Below are 12,141 nucleotides of genomic sequence, written 5' to 3' on the forward strand. Positions count from 1 at the left end.
CGGCCACTGCACTCCAGTCTGGGCGACAGAGTGAGACTCCAACTCAAAAAAAAAAAAAGTCGTTAAGGTAAATGTTGTGTCTTGAGGAGCTACCTGATAACAGAATGTAAATTAGAACCAACCCATGTACTGGATTTAGTCTCTTTTTTGTATTAGCTGAAGGAAAAAGAGTGGTATTTGGGGGCAATGACCTGCTGTGTGACTTTGTTCAGGCCACATCGCTTTTCTGACCTTAGTCTCCTCACCTCTAAAAAAAGGAGACTATATGAGATGAGTGTGGCTCTTACTGTTTGGAAATCCTGTACTCCTTTGAGACTCTAATAGCATCCTTACCCATCTTCTTAGAAAAAGGCTTCTCATGCGCGCACACACGGGCCCACACACACACACACAGACACACACACACACACACACAGAAAATTTTGTCTAATGGATGTTAATTGCTCTGTAACCTTGAGGAAGTAATAAATGTATGTGGTATTTTGTTTTTGTTTTCACTTTTTTTTTTTTTTTGAGTCAGGGCCTCATTCTGTTGCCCAGGCTGGAGTGCAGTGGCGTGATCATAGCTCCCTGCAGCCTTGACCTCCTAGGCACAAGTGATCCTTCTGCCTCAACCTCACGAGTAGCTGGGACTATGGATGCTTGCCACCACACCCAACTAACTTTTTGATTTTTTGTAGAGATGTGGTCTCGCTATGTTGCCCAAGCTGGTCTTGAACTCCTGGTCTCAAGCAATTCTTCCACCTTGGCCTCTCAAAGTGCTGGAATGTTTTTACTTTTTAAATGAAAATGAATCTGACTGAAGTCCCTTTCTACCAAAGTTAGGGAGAAGTTTGTTGTCAGTCCATTTCTATTGGCTCTTTTGATCCTACAAAAACTATGGGGGCTTATGTGAACTTTGAAAATAGGACTGATGCTCACACCTGGCTCTGGATTCCCACACCTGGTCTTCAGCGCATGATGTTTGTTACTACCCTCACTTTTAGCCTAGGCCCATGAGGCCCAGTCAAAGTCAGTGGCTGAATTGGACCTTCCCTTTGTTCTTGCTGGGCTTGGCCACAGAGACCTGCTCCAAGGTTCACAGGCTGCTGCCGTCAGTCCTGAGACTTCTGGGATACCCACACGCCCATCCCCTTCCAAGGCCCTGCCATGATCCATTCACTCTGTAGAGCCTGTCTCCTTACTATTCCTAGTTCTCAGAACCCAGAGGACTGACTGGTTTTCATCAGCTTCTGAGCACTGCCTCTTCTCTCCCTACTAGTTCATGCATGCCAGTTTAAAGAACGGCCTAAAAAGATGCTCCTCTGTCCTAAAACACACAAGACTGTTAGCTTCCCACTAAATTAGTAAATGCCCAGACTCAAAGACAGAAAGGCTGGAGACATCTAGAAGGTCAGGAAATACCCTGTACTGTATGATCTGTGATCTCAGAGGTCATTTCTAGCTATGATTTTCCCCATCAGCCTTAAGGAAGCCAAATACTCACAAAAGCAAGAGAAGTCTCAACAAAGCAATTAAGGTAGAACAGTGTTTGAGGACAAAGGGAAAGGTGGGCACTGATTGAGATGTAAATTGTAAGTAGAGTGGCTTGGGCCTGTCTTATTAGGGAAGAAAGCTTTTAAAAGGAGACCCAAGGATTGTACTTTACTAAAATGAACTTCCCGGTTTGGTCTGGCTATGGTTGCAGGCTGCTTAAATGTGCTATAAAGGAATGTGTTTTTCTACGCGGGATTGATTGCTTGCTCAAATCAATATGTCAGTCCAAAGGGCAATCCAGGTAAATGTAGGAGAGATGTTTTTATGATCAGGATTCTGTTCACACAGCTTCTTCGTGGTCTAGAAAATGTGGAGCCTTAGGGGGAATTATAGTCATCTCTGTGGCTTGTCACATCAGCGTAACATCAAACTCTTTCTCCTTTTTTCCTCTGTTGACAGAATAACACCGACGGACTTCATGAACTTGCCTGTGGGGGCTTAATTTATTGCTTGGGAGTTGTATTCTTCAAGAGTGATGGCATCATTCCATTTGCTCATGCCATCTGGCACCTGTTTGTGGCCACGGCAGCTGCAGTGCATTACTACGCCATTTGGAAATACCTTTACCGAAGTCCCACAGACTTTATGCGGCATTTATGATCGATGTGTACTAGGTCTCCAAGCCAGTATTATTTCAATTATGGCACTTGGGAGTGGGGTGAGAGCTGAAAATTGCACAGGAAAAGGAGGAAAAAGACAAATGCACTGACTTTCTTTATATCTTTTGAATATGATTACTGTGAAAGTATAAAAGCTGTGTTCTGGAATTTCCCCCTCACAGCAAACAAATAAGGTAGTGAATTAATTATTCATTCCATTCCACTATCATGAAGGACTCTGGATAGACTCGGCCAACTGATGTTTACAAACCAGAATTTTATATTTTAATTTTACAGATTTTACTACATGATTTTTCTAAATTACTAGGTCAGGTTGTAAAAGTCAGTGCAATAACAAAGCTTCCTTTTTAAGAAAAAAAATTGTTTCTATCACTTTCCCATTCAATATGTAAAGAATTATGAACAGAACTTACACTACTTTTTACCATGTTTCATCTTAGCATAGCATGGTTATTTTTTAAATAGAAACTTTCGTTTTTTGTAAATTTTTAAAAAAATATTTCATTGAAATGCATCTCTGCGGTTCCTCATTCATGTTGTGAATTTTTGCAGCAAGAGTCAACATTCCACAAACGAACAAACATTATACCTCTTCTGATAGTTGTATTAAGTGTGGAGAATTTGCCAATTTTTAAAAACTGCAGTTTTCCAAACTTTTCTGCCAACCTCTAACTCTGAATTCAGTGCTGCTTTGGGACATATACTTGACCTAGCTTGGTTTACCAGGGATGGAAAAGTATTTTGATATTATTAACTTTTTCAAAAGATCCAACTTTTTCTCTATGCCTTTGCCATGATTTTTCTTCAGGGTCTCTTTCAACAGTGGAGGAGCATTCTGTCTGTATTATGATAGGATTGTTGGCTTGGCTGTTGCCGAAAACTGCTGAAGAACATTATGAATTACAGTGACTCTTTGTTAATTGCCTGTTTGGTGCCCAACGGTTAAGTCATTGTCACTTAGCTTTATATTATCTGTCTGATATTTATTTTCAATCGTGGAGCTAGATGTACAAATTCATATTTGTACCTTTCCTCTGCCTCCCCCAACATGCTATTTTTTTAATAGAAAAATATTTAAAGTATTGTTTGACAGGTAGCAACTCGTGTATCTAGTCCCTGGGTTATATCCTGGCTCAGTGGAGTGGTATTTATGTATTATTTTTGGTTTTCCCTCAGTGTCTTATATTAAGATTAACTTATTAGTTGCTTTGCTGATTTATCTCTCTTGTTGGTATTTTAATAAGTGAAACAGTCTTGCCTTTAGATCATTGGGTGCCAATATTGCCGGTTTTCTAGTAATGGGATAGATCAGTGGAATTATTGGTTTGATGATAAGCTTATTAATGGAAATATCCGTGGCTTTACAAGAGGGCTTACTTTGTATATGTTTAGAACTCGCCGATATTGGTGAGTTATGTGGGAATAAGGAATAGAAGAACCGGTATTTGCTGGTGAATTCTTAAATAGGCAAGGTACTCAGTGATAACACCAACCAGACCACCCCTATCTGCATGATTCTGAACATCTGGATGTCTGTTGTTTTAATGTGTATATTTTATTTTTAATGTATTAACTTTTTGTGGATTCATTTAAAGTCTGCTCAAAAGTAACACTGTCAAAACCACTAAAGTGTATGTAAAAATTGTGCTGTAGACTACAATAAAATTGTTTCTTGCATTTGTTCCACTGTTCCTAAATTATATGACTGTGAAAATAACTGCATGTTTGAGAGTTTGAGCTCATCTAGCATTTGTAATTTGTATTCTTGTCCTTTTTTAAAAAATTCAATCTTAATGAAAAGAAAAACAAAAATGCCCTGTCACTTAGAACATTCTAGTCTACTTTTTAATCGTTGAAATGCCAGAGCCAGCTCACACATTAATCAACATACATTTTCAGTTTAAAATATGCTAGTCAGGGCCTAAAGATTATAAGTAGATAGTGTGTCTTTCCCAAGAAAAGCCTTTTGGTTTACCTTATATAATATACTAATACTATAGGACTGAGCTTATAGACTTTTGTATTACCAACCAGATATATATCAGATTGTAAACCTAGCAACTCTGTGTCAGTTGTCATTCTCTCTGTCCTGTAGTACAGGAAGCCAGCATCAGAAAGGTTTGCTTCATCCTACATCAGGGAGCTAGGACAGAGATCCAGCTCTGTGCAGTTCCAAAGCCTCCATTGGTCATATACTACTGCATTTCCAGAGTCAGCAAAAACGAATAAAGAAACTTGAACTGAAAATCCATCAGGCATGGGCATAGAAAAGAAAACACTATTCATGTGGTTTAGAACCTCAATAAACCCTCAGACAATCCTCCGTCAAATCTGATTTTGAGGATTGAGTGTCTTGGAGCGTTATTATCCCCAAGAATTCTGTCCTTCAGTTCACAAGGGTGACTTCAACCATTCCTAGAGCCTCCACCATTACTGTACTGTCATATTCCTGATCAATATCTCCAGCCTAAAACTATTTTCTAAGGACCAGACCTCTGTATCAACTGCCCAAGTGCTCTCAGGCATGTTTACTCTACCTGTCGCAAACTGAGTTTATTGTCTTTCCTTATTTACCACCAAGCCCATTTCTCTGACCTTTCCTATCTTAAGTTAATGGCAATGACATAGCTCCAGCCATCCATCTGTCCATTCTCAATTTCTCTTCTCACACCTCCCAGATCCAACAAGTCATTCAGAGCTGTCTCCTCTGCCTCAGTCACAACTCCCTGGTCTGGCTCCTCAACTCTCTTCCCACTGCAAGACCCTAAAAAGACCTAGTTAGCAGTCATCAGACTATTGCAGCCACCTCCTCGTTTGTATCCCTGCCACCGCTTACACCCCTCAAATGAGCTCATCCTCCACACTGCTACCAACATTATCTTCCTAAAATAAAATCTGAGTATGTGTCTTCCTGCTTCAAAACTTCCACTGCCTATTACCCTGTAAGACTCATACCAAATGCCTTAGCTTGGTCTCTTCACATGCGAACTCCTCCTGATCTGCCCTCTCCCCAGCTGATCCCCAGTTGACAGCCCCGCTAGTGATTTTCACAGCCTTCCCCCACAACACACATTGTCCTCATGGTGCTTTTGCAACTGTGTTTTTGTACCTGCTGTTGCTTGGCCTGGAATGCCCTCACCCCAGCCCCTTTCCTATTTGGCATTCTAAACTGTCATCAGATGCCACCCCCATCCCTAGTGCCATTGACCCAATCCCCAGCCATGGTAAGTAGTGCCCTCTTCTTTGCACAGCATTGGTACTCCTTCATGGCCCCTGCCATGTTGCACTGTGATTGTGTTTTCTGTCTTCTCTGTAGTCCTGGGACTCAACTCTTTCAAGGGCAGGGACAGAGTCTCATCCACTTCTGTTCCCAGCTTCTAGTATAGTCCTGGGCTTGCAGTGAGAGTATAGAAGTTTTGTTGAATGGAAGGGGAGGGGTTGGAGGGTGATGTGGAGGAGAAAGATGGAGAATGAATCAAGCGGGTTTTTTTTTTTTTAGGACAGACTTGGTTTTTAGCAATTTCGTCCTCTCCATCACTAGCACTGAGCCATGCTCTTGCTGACTGGTTGGAATCTGACTTTTAGCTTTTTGTCTTTAATGGCTTCTCTGACCAAGGGTCAGCTGGAACATTCATAGCAACCACGGGAAAGTTGATGGGAAACTGGAGTATAAATAGTAGATAGAATATCCTAAATAAGGAAAAGTCAAGCTTGTTTATTGATGCTTCCAAAGAACTATCAACAATTTACAAAATTATTTTGGAAAAAATGATTTGGCCTACCCTATTTGCCTCTGATGCTTTTTTCTGAGCATAAAAATAAAATAAACAGAAAAAACTGTTCTACACCCATTAAAACTCTTGAGTCTTATTGCAGATTATACTAAAACAGCAACAACTTTACATTTTTTTAATATTTCATATATTTTTACTCAAAATCATGCAACTATATAAAATACTTTGGAAAACAGAGAAAGCTAAAAATTACCTGGCATTCACCCATCAGTACATCTTAATATACTTTCTATCAACCTTTTCCCCCTATTTTTATTATAAGTTTTTGTTTTTGTCTTACATAGTTGTAAACATGCCATCTACGTAATTTTATATACCACTTTTTCCTACTTACAAGCATTTGAAAATATTATTATACAGTTCCACAGCCAGAACTTACTTTTCTTTTCTTTTTGAGTTGGAGTCTTATCCTGTCACCCAGCCTGGAGTGTTGTTACACGCTCATGGCTACTGTAGCCGCCACCTGCTGCACTCAGGTGATCCTTCTTCTTCATTTTTCCAAGTAGCTGGAACTACAGGCACATGCCACCAAGCCCAGTTAATTTTTCTATTTATTGTAAAGATGAGGTCTCATCAAGTTTCTCAGGCTTGGTCTCAAACCCCTGGACTTAGGCAGTCATCTCGCCTCCACCTCCAAAAGTGCTGGGATTACAGCCGTGAGCCACTGTGCCTGGCTCAGAATTTTCAATGCCTTCATCATATTTCAGAACTGGATATGAAGTGTGTGTTGCTTAATCATTTACCTAATTTTGGATTTTTAGATCATTTTAGATTTTCTTATTATAAACACTGCTGCAGTGAGGATAAAATTCCGTCCATATTTATAACTGGGTCTTAAAGGTAATAATAATAAGCAATAATAAACAATTGAGTGCTTCCTGTGTATCAGGTACTGTGCTAGTTTACATGGATTAGCTCATCTCACCTTTACAAAACAACTGTGTAAATGGATAATATTTTAATCCCCATTTGATAAATGAGGAAACAAACACAGATGAGTGAGTTTCTTTGCCCAGGTTAAGTGGCAGAGACCTCGAGAACCCAGGAAGCCTAGAAGTCTGTTTTCATTCTCAAGAGTGCACGTCCTGGGTCAAACGTTTGTTCATGGGTTTATCCAAAGGAAGACCTTTTAAAAATAAAACTGATTCCAAACCTCCACATTTCTACTTGGCATTTGCAGTTTATATCTGCTCCTCTCCTGCACCAATGGGATGGAGAGTAGAATAGGAACTTCTCCAAGTGAAACTGACCTCAAAGAAGCTGGTTCTCCTCCCGCCTTGTGAAGCAAAATAAAGTTTCCCAAGAGGACCTGAGGAATGTTTTCAGTTTCACAAGGTTAGAATTGCTGCATTCACGTCTCTCTACTGCTTTCGCGATTCTAAATAGACAGCGCCAATATGTTTTTACAATCCCTGCCATTCCCACCTACATCCCTGCAATGTGTCAGTGGTGTTATCTTCCCGAGAAACAGTGCACTGTGCACTCTTGCCACTTTGCAAGGGAAGTTAAGCTATTCTCGCCAGGGGTCTGCTCAGCACAACGGAACACTTTCTTCTTCTGCAACACAGCTCATTATCACTAAGACTTTCACTGCAGTTGGAGTCGTGAAGTCAAAATAGACTGGTGAGAGGCTTAAGGGGCGGTTCGGGAAAATATGCTTTGGAGCCTTGCCCTATCTCACAGGTCCTATGCTGTCCTGTGCCAGGCCACACTGGAAACACCGGATCTACCCTGTCAGTCACTGACAAGGTCAGGAAAACTTTTTGAGCGTGAGGATTTGGTTCTCTTAAAATCACACCCATGTTTTCTGAATCCCATCTGTGAGCATGTTGAGTCAGTGTGGAATCCGACAGCCCGTGACAAATTGACTGGGCAAGCTCAGGCAAGTTAGGTATTACCTTTGAGCCCGGTTCCTGTCTGCAAAAGGGGTATACATCTCCCACACAGGGAGGATTATTAAATCTGTATGGATTATTTAAGGATGACTATTACTATTACTGAGCTGGGGATCTCACTCTGTTGCCCAGGCCGAAGTGCAGTGGCACTATCATGGCTCACTGTGGCCTCAACCTCCTAGACTCAGGCAATCCTCCCATCTCAGCCTCCTGAGTACCTGGTGCTACAGGCAAGCACCACCACGCCCAGGTATTTAAGAATTAAATCTCTATGGATCAATCCATAAGGATTAAATAATATATTGAAAGTGTCAAGTTTATGCAGCATGGAATATGATTGGCACTAGGTAAATATTCTGGTGCTTTCTTTCCATATGGCCAAGCTTTTGAAATTATGCTTATAACCCACTTGGGGCTATTTTTCAGACAGACAGAAAAAACCTGAAGAAACAGTTCAGTACCAATCTTAAAACTGTTGTATGCGTTTTCGAGCTCTTACTAATGGTTCTGGATCAAGTGAAGGCCAAGACTAAACTGAGGCATGTGGTCACCCCAGGCCTTCTAGTAATCTTGTGTCCTTTTAAACAAGTGTTCTTTAAATATTCAACATTTCCTTAGACAAGAGCCTGAATATTCATGGAGAAAGGGTAGAAGAGGAGGAAGCTGGAGCCAGACTGTTCGGTTCCCCTTTTGCTGCAGGGATAGGAGCTGCATATTCCACTTGGCAAAGCAAAAGGTCTTCAGTTAACTGGACCCTCACTGTCAAATTTCACAGCAATGTGGTCACCACCTGTTGTTACCTGAGTATGCCTCTTGGGGAACTCACTCCACTAGACAGACAGACCCTTAGGGTCTTATTAAAGAATCCCTTCCAACTACAGTTCCATAATGTCTTCTCCACCTTGATGGAGTGATGGTGTAGGGTTCCTTATTCACATACACATTCAACCAACTGTGTTAGCATCAGCTATGTGCCAGGGACTGGTCTAGACACTGGAGACACTATAATGAAAAAAAAGAAAAAAGACCAACCCCTGCCTGCTGCTCAGTCTAGATGATTATCTGCCTCCCACTCCCTGAATCTGGATTTGGTGCTCTGGGAATTTTTATCAGTATGTTTGTTGGCACCATACAGATCGATGTCTGTGGCTAGCCACCCCAGCAGCCTGTATAGCCAAGTAGAAAGTGGTGCCAATTTACATAGCTTTTCAACAAGGGTGCTTCACTTAATGAAATCCACTTCTGCATCTGCATTCATACAAGGCTAAGTATGAATTACTTGCTTGAAAATCAGTTGATACTTGTATTCTTTTTTCTTCTTTAGAGACAGTGTCTCTTTCTATTGCCCAGGCTGAAGTGCAGTGGCACAGTCATAGCTCACTGCAACTTTGAACTCCTGGGCTCAAGCGATCCTCCCATCTCAGTCTCCTGAATAGCTTGGGACTATAGGCACATGCCACTATACCTGGTTATTTTGGGGGGCGGGAAGGGGGCAGTAGAGACAAGGTCTCACTATGTTGCCAAGGCTAGCCTGGAAATCCTGACCTCAAGCAGTTCTCCAGCCTCAACCTCCCAAAATGCTGGGATTGTAGGTATGAACAAACGCACCTGTCCAGCTCTTACTTTTTTTTTTCTTTCTTTTGAATTGGGGTCTCACTGTTGCCTAGGCTGGAGTGCGGTGACATGATCATGACTCACTGCAGCCTCAACCTCCTGGACTCAAGTGATCCTGCCATATCAGCCTCCTGAGTAGCTGGGACTTCAGGCACACCACCATGCTCAGCTATTTTTTTATTTATTGTTGTAGAGAAGAGGTTTCACTATGTTGCTCAGGCTGGTCTTGAACTCCTGGACTCAAGCAATCCACTTCCTCAGCCTCCCGAAGTGCTGGGATTACAGGAGCCATTGTGCCTGGCTCCAGTTCTTACTTTTCAGAGGAGTTCATCATTTAAAGGAACCTGTGTTGAACTCTGCCCTCAAAGGAATAAGCCTCATGAATGAATGACTCACCCTCTCCTTTAGCTGTATACGTGTTTAAGTATGTTGTGTTCATTTGAAACCAGGCCTACCCATCCTCACAGGCAAGAGGTGATGAATGAGAAACACCTGCCTGGGCTGAGATGATTTTCTTCCTTGCTTACAGTGTCTGGGATACCCAGGGTCCCTTCCTCATTCCTCCAGTCCTGTGATGTGTCATACTTGTGTTAATGGCTGGGGATACAGTATCCAATGAGGTAAATCTGTTGCCCTCTGGGCTCTTACTATGCTGCGGAGAAAGATGTAGGGACAAATTAGCAATTATAATGCAAGAGAATCTCCACGTTTGTATTGGATGCTCTTGTTGGAGGAGGGAGTGATAAATTCAGCGGGTGCCAGAAAGAAGTCCTCCCTGCAGAAGCAGTATTTCAGCTGAGACTGGAAGGGTGAGTGAGGAATTGCCAGGGAGATAAGTGGGTGGAGACAGAGTAGGGGAAAGACACATTCCAGGTATAGGAAAAATTAGGTTTCAGAAATAGCATGGACTTCCGGCAAGATGGCGACAGGGCAACTTGGTCTATGAAACCCTCTGCAAAGGAGAACGCAGAGGGTCTCTGGCTCTCTCCCGGGGACTGCGGACACCAACATCGGCAGCCTGCTCTTCACACGGAGCTCGGCCGTCACCACTGCTGGGGCATCGCAGCGGTCTGGACAGCCACTGCAGCTGCAGACACAGCAGCCACCGGCGCAGCTGCAGCCTCCGTGGCGGCCATTGTGCATCGCGCCACCTGTGCCTGAGGTGATCTTCGACTTCAGTCCTTGAAGCCCCTGCAAGCAAGATCTGCTGGGATTGCTGCCACCTCTGCTGCCACTGTGACATCCTGCTGGCCGTGGGTCTCCTCCCGTGTGCCCTGAGACAGGCTTCCATCTCCAGCCTCTGTCCGACCCCTGTCCGGCTCCACCCTCTCTGGGGCGAGCAGCTGAGATAGCACCACCTGCTGGCGATTCAAGGTAACAACACCAAAACAGGAGAGACAAGCTTGAAAAACAGACACAGACTATATTTGAGTGGTGAACGGAGGATGATCTGAACTGTCCTTCACAGCTGGCCAGGGGCAACTGACCCTAACTGCAAACTAATTTACCAGCTTGAAAAGACAGCTAGAAATCAGAGCTGAAAGGACATTGGACTTAAATGAAAAGTCTCAGAGTGTGCTCGATTGCGTCTGTTAGTTTAATGACTTAATTCTATTCCTACTGTTTTATTCCTTTTTTCTTTTCTTCTTCCTTTTCTTCTCTTTTCTCCTCTCTGTAAACCATATCTTTGTATAGAGGAACAGCACACCAATAAGGTGATTGGTTAGCTTGTAAGTTAGCATCATTGTATGTTTCATTTTTTTTTTGTATGGGAGTTGGTTAGTCTGTAGCCGTGGTCTATTGTTTTTATCTGTTTCAATTTAGGTCTCTCTCTTCATTTGTTGGTACACTCATCTGTTTCCCCCCTTACGCCTCTCTCTCCCCACCCCTGTCTTCCCCCCACTGTCTGCTCCATTCTCTTCCCTCTACTAACCACATTTTATTTCAGGGAGTAAACCTACAGTTCCACTGCACAGACAGATTCCAAGGCAGTGGGAAGTGGGCTTCAAATTATCCATACACCTGTTGGCGAATACCGGGACCTGCAGATAGATTTTAAATCACAGCTCTCCCCCTTAAGTAAATCTCAAAACTACAAAAAGGACCACCCCCAACCTACAGTACAACCCCAGAATTGAACAAAGTAAGAGGGCATACATAAAGAATAGGAGATTGAATAAACAGAAATAAAAGCAATCCCTCTACCCCTGAATAACAGAATTAAAGAAGATGGTGATGTGGAGGGAAGGAAAAAGTAGGGAGGGGGACAAAACCGCACAAATTAAGAAAAACCAAAAGAAGAATATAGGTCTCACACAGACCCCTGGGAGATCAGACACTGAGAAAACAGATTCTGGAACACAGACAATGAAGAGCCCCCAGAATGACTGGTCACATGCAACAAACCCAGACATCAAGACATTAATAGAGAGAATCTAAAAAATTGAGGAGAGACAAGAGGAAAATAGGAAGGAGCTGATGTCAGAAATAACAGCAGTAAAGAATACTGTGATGGAAATAAATAACAAACTAATAAGCATGGAAAGCAGAATTAGCCAAGCAGAAGAAAGAATCTCAGAGCTCGAAGATCAAAACACATAACTAACCCAACTGTCAAAGCATAGAAAAGAAGCTCAAAAAGACAGAACAAAACCTGCAAGAGATGAATGATCACTTCAAGAG

The 12,141-nt window shown here is 42.4% G+C and overlaps 1 protein-coding gene across 2 annotated transcripts in view; it reads left to right on the top strand.

Moving 5' to 3' along the window:
- Positions 1-3,839, top strand: part of MMD (monocyte to macrophage differentiation associated) — a 26,644-nt gene extending 22,805 nt beyond the window's left edge. Inside the window, exon 7 of one of the 2 annotated variants that reach the window (XM_008074468.2) lies at positions 1,936-3,839. In XM_008074468.2, coding sequence (XP_008072659.1) covers positions 1,936-2,136 — 201 coding nt within the window. In that variant the 3' untranslated portion in view covers positions 2,137-3,839. The remainder of the gene's footprint in view (positions 1-1,935) is intronic. The other variant, XM_021707240.1, reaches the window with a different exon arrangement.
- Positions 3,840-12,141: the final 8,302 nt, after the last annotated feature.

This window comes from Carlito syrichta, unplaced genomic scaffold, assembly GCF_000164805.1.
Source record: "Carlito syrichta isolate Samal-C Ts95f unplaced genomic scaffold, Tarsius_syrichta-2.0.1 Scaffold316465, whole genome shotgun sequence".
NCBI classification, from domain to species: Eukaryota; Metazoa; Chordata; class Mammalia; order Primates; family Tarsiidae; genus Carlito; species Carlito syrichta.